The sequence below is a fragment of the Nuphar pumila genome, chromosome 2, assembly GCF_984573655.1.
Source record: "Nuphar pumila chromosome 2, dmNupPumi1.hap1.1, whole genome shotgun sequence".
NCBI lineage: Eukaryota > Viridiplantae > Streptophyta > Magnoliopsida > Nymphaeales > Nymphaeaceae > Nuphar > Nuphar pumila.
This window is the reverse complement of record NC_143250.1, coordinates 101,511,011-101,515,398: the sequence shown is the minus strand read 5'-3', so window position 1 is coordinate 101,515,398 and position 4,388 is coordinate 101,511,011. Positions and strand designations below refer to the sequence as shown.

The following is a 4,388-nucleotide window of genomic DNA, read 5'->3' as shown; positions in this document are numbered from 1 at the left end:
ATTGTTCAAGTTGAGTAGATTTTTTAGAACATTATGCACATCAGAAGTCGTAGCATCTGAGGTAAAGAATCTCGAAGATTCTGTCATCACTACTATTTGTCAGCTAGAGAAGATATTTCTGCCAACATTTTTTGATGTTATAGAATATGTGATCATACATTTGTCATATGAACTAAGGGTTGGTGGTCCTGTACAATATCGGTGGATGTACCCATTTAAAAGGTATATATATTTTTATATATTTTTCTTCAATTGTATTGATAAATTTATTATAATCCGAGGTGTATATTATTGATAGATGCATGTCTGACCTCAAAAAAAAGGTTCAGAATAAAGCAAGAGTAGAAGGCTCTATTTGTGAGGCGTACACTTTAGAAAAGATTTTAAAATTTTCATCTATGTACTTTGAACCTCACATTCCAACACGTTACACATGCCCACCTCATAATAATGATGGAGAACAATTTATTGTAGCTGACAAATTATTGATATTTCAAACACTTGGGCATGCATTTGGTAGTTGTCGGTCAAGACTCTTGGAAGATTGAGAGCAAGATGCAACACAAATCTATATCCTTTTTAATTGCTCAGCAATCGACCCATACATCGAGTAAGTATACTTAATATGTAACACTAAGTTCTATACGTGCGTACATGGTTTGGTAATATAAATATTTGTTAAGTGCAGACGATTTGATTTGGAGTTGCGAAGAAAACTTTCACATCTCATTGATGCAGAAGTACAGAAAGAACGGGAAAATAAGTTTGTGGCATGGTTGAAAGAGTTGGTAAGGATGATGACATACATTCTTTTCGTGTAAACAACAATAAGTTACTTAATTGGTCATGATCACAGTCATTGTTTATACTTGTAGGTCCGTCATGGTGATGTTAAAGATCAAGGAATATGTGATTTACAAAATGGTCTGACCAAAGTTGTTAAATGTTACAATGGGTACATCGTAAATGGTTATAGATTCCATACAAAAGACTACGACGTCAACAAGTCAACGATGAATAGTGACATGTGCATCAAGGGTAGCAGCTACGGTGAAAATGAACATGACTACTATGGTGTTATAGAAGAAATAATGAAGTTGACTTACTTAAGCACAAATAATAGTGTAACTTTATTCAAGTGTCATTGGTTTGATGATCCCACAACAACAAGAGTCGACAAAGCCTCAGGCATTATGGAGGTGAATCATAAATCAAGGCTTGGAACATATGAATCATTCATATTAGCCTCGCAAGCTCAACAAGTTTACTATACTTCATATCCGAGTACAAGGAAGTCAGATAAAAATGAATGGTGGACAGTTTGTAAGGTGAAGTCTAAACTATACCCCGAATATGATCAGTTACAGGAAGACAAGTTAACTGAAGAGAGTGATTACTATCAATCAGATGGTATGTATGACTTCTCTTATGGTCACGATGTCCCACATGGTCTGCATGTCACATCTCCATTATTCGATGACACATGTATGGAAGAATGTGATCCAAATGATATACCAAGTGGATGGGCACCCAATATAGAAGAAGACAAAGAGGACGAAGATGAGGAAGAAGAAGAATATGAAAGTGAAACAAATGATGAAGAAGCATACTCCATCTAGTGAAACACATGCTTGAGTGCTATGAATGATTTGAATGTATTGACATGTTTGATGAGATAGTAGTTAGCGAAATGCAGGTACATGTTTAACATTGATATGCTATGAATGATTTGAATGTATTGCCACGTTTAATGTGATTGTTATTCATGCTTGCATGAATATATTTTTGATTTGAATATGTATCCATGAAATTGCATATCGTGTAACTGATTTAAATAACATTTTTATTTGTTAGAATATGGTTCATGGAGGTCATAGTGGTCGAGGACCAAGTGGAGGCCGTGGGACATCATTAGGTAAATGTCTTTGTGTTTTATTTAAATATAGGCATTCATAATGTTCTTGCTTATATGTTGATATAAATATTGTTACTTGTTAATCATCTTTATAGGATCTCAGCTCAGTGATAGGCAGACTCAACCCTCATCTTCACGCAATGCTTCGATAGGTATATCATTTAAATAATTATATACTTGATTAGTTTAAATGTGCATTGTGTGAATTTCTAACTCATTATTCTGTAGGTGATGTTTTGCCCACTACAAGAAAAATGTTAATTAGCGACAAACATTTGCGACAGATTTTTTCCGTCGCAAATTTACGACGGATTAGCGAGAGAAAACTATATGTCGCTAACATTTGAAATATTTGCAAAATTAGCGACGGAAATATCTCCCTCGCTAATTCTGTCGCTGATCAGTGACGGAATTAGCGAGGGAATTTTTTCGTCGCCAAACACTGCAAGGAAAATGCTAATTAGCGACGGAATTAGCGAGAGAATTTTTTCGTCGCTAATCCGTCGCTAATTAGCAATGAAAAAATTCTCTCGCTAATTTTGTCGCTAATTTTTTATTTAAACAGTCCCATCAAAGGCGCAAAAATTTTCCTCTCTCCCCGTTCAAAATTTAAACCATCCCATAACTGGCTCTACTGCTTCCTCTCTCTCTCTCTCTCATGGACATGCTTGGCTTAATCCTCTCTACGATGAAGCATGCTGGAGTCTGTGCTTGGCTTAATCCTCTCTGCTACGAAGCTTGCCGGAGTCTTGGTCACCATCACTGTGGCAGCCAACATCTTGCCATTTCGGCGTTACCGAAAAAGGTATCTCCGACCAATCTAACCACCATTTTATGAATCGTCGGATACGCTCACCATTTTTTATATTAACTCTGAAGGTAACAACAAGAAGCGAAAATTCGAACTTCGATCAATTTAGTTCCTTCTTAGTTTGTGTATGGTACTTCTTTATGTGCTTCCTTTTTTCACTGTTATTGCAGTTGAAGAAAACAAATTTTTCTTTGGATTAGCCACGGCCCCTGCACATGTTGAGGATGAGCTAAATGATGCTTGGCTTCAGTTCGCAGAGGAACGCGATTGTGTGGAGGAGTCTTGGTCACCATCACTGTGGCAGCCAACATCCTATCATTTCAGCGTTATCGAAAAAGGTATCTCCGACCAATCCGACCATCGTTTGATGAATCGTCGGATACGCTCGCCATTTTTTATATTAACTCTGAAGGTAACAACAAGAAGTGAAAATTCGAACTTTGATCAATTTAGTTCCTTCTTAGTTTGTGTATGGTACTTCTTTATGTGCTTTCTTTTTTCACTGTTATTGCAGTTGAAGAAAACAAAATTTCCTTTGGATTAGCCACGTCCCCTGCACATGTTGAGGACGAGCTAAATGATGCTTGGCTTCAGTTCGCAGAGGAACGCGATTGTGTGGAGGCAGGATCTACTCAGAGCTCTCAACAAGTTGATGCATTAATGGCTTATGCATGAAGTGATGGTGGATCTCAGCATGGAGCATTGGGAACTCATGAAAATAAGAATAAGAGGAGGAAGCCTTTGAAGATTTTGATGGAGGCCGGAGAACGCGCCAGAGAGCGCACCGATTCTGTGCAAAAGACCCCGCAGTGGCGGGCCGCTCGAGTGCAACACATGTGTGGTGCGGTACAAGTTCGGCCTATTGCTGCCGAAATACCACTCGGTAGGGAGCAATTTTTAAATTTTTTTTTTAACTTTAGCGACGGATATTATCCATTGCGACGGATATTATCCATTGCTAATTTAAAAAAGTGACAGACTCACAACAGATCATATCCGTCGCTAATCCATCACAAATTTGCGATGAAAGTAGCGACAGATAAGTTATGTCGCTACTTAGCGACAAAAATTTTGTGATGAAAGCTATTTGTCGCTAATCCGACAGTAATCCATCGCTAAACTGTTTAGCGACGAATTAGCGTTGGATTACTAATGGATTTAGGTCATTGCTAATCCACAGGTTTCTTGTAGTGGCCTACACATGACCCACCTACACCAGCTATTCATACACATTATGAGACAACGCCAGATGCAGGGTCTTCTCAGTGTGACACACGATGATTCATTTAAATAGTGTATATCGATAGTCGATTGTAAGTATTTCATTATCACTTGTCCAATATTTATCTTATAAATAGTGTATATCGACAGTCCATTGTTAATGTGTATCAATTCATGTGCAATGCGAGGTTCGAGCAACAAGAAGTAATACGAGAAATTAGAAAGTCACTACTGCAGTATCTTCTAGGACCGGTCCCGCAATGGAAAGAGTACCCGACGGAGGTGTTGGACAGATTAATGTCCTCATTCATGGTATGCAATTGTTTATCATAACTAATGTGTTTCATATTTAATTTTTTGTTATACTCATGTGTACTAACTTTATGAAAGTATTTGTAGGCTTCTCATCGCTTTGCGACTGCGAACAAGGAGAAAGACACA

General features: G+C 37.7%; 1 protein-coding gene across 1 annotated transcript; it reads left to right on the top strand.

Annotated features, from left to right (window-relative positions):
- Positions 1-2,610: 2,610 nt before the first annotated feature.
- Positions 2,611-3,401, top strand: LOC149846417 (uncharacterized). Its single transcript, XM_089991190.1, has 3 exons — positions 2,611-2,707; positions 2,897-3,064; positions 3,241-3,401. Exons 1-3 carry the CDS (start codon positions 2,611-2,613, stop codon positions 3,399-3,401), a joined length of 426 nt encoding a protein of 141 aa, XP_089847316.1.
- Positions 3,402-4,388: the final 987 nt, after the last annotated feature.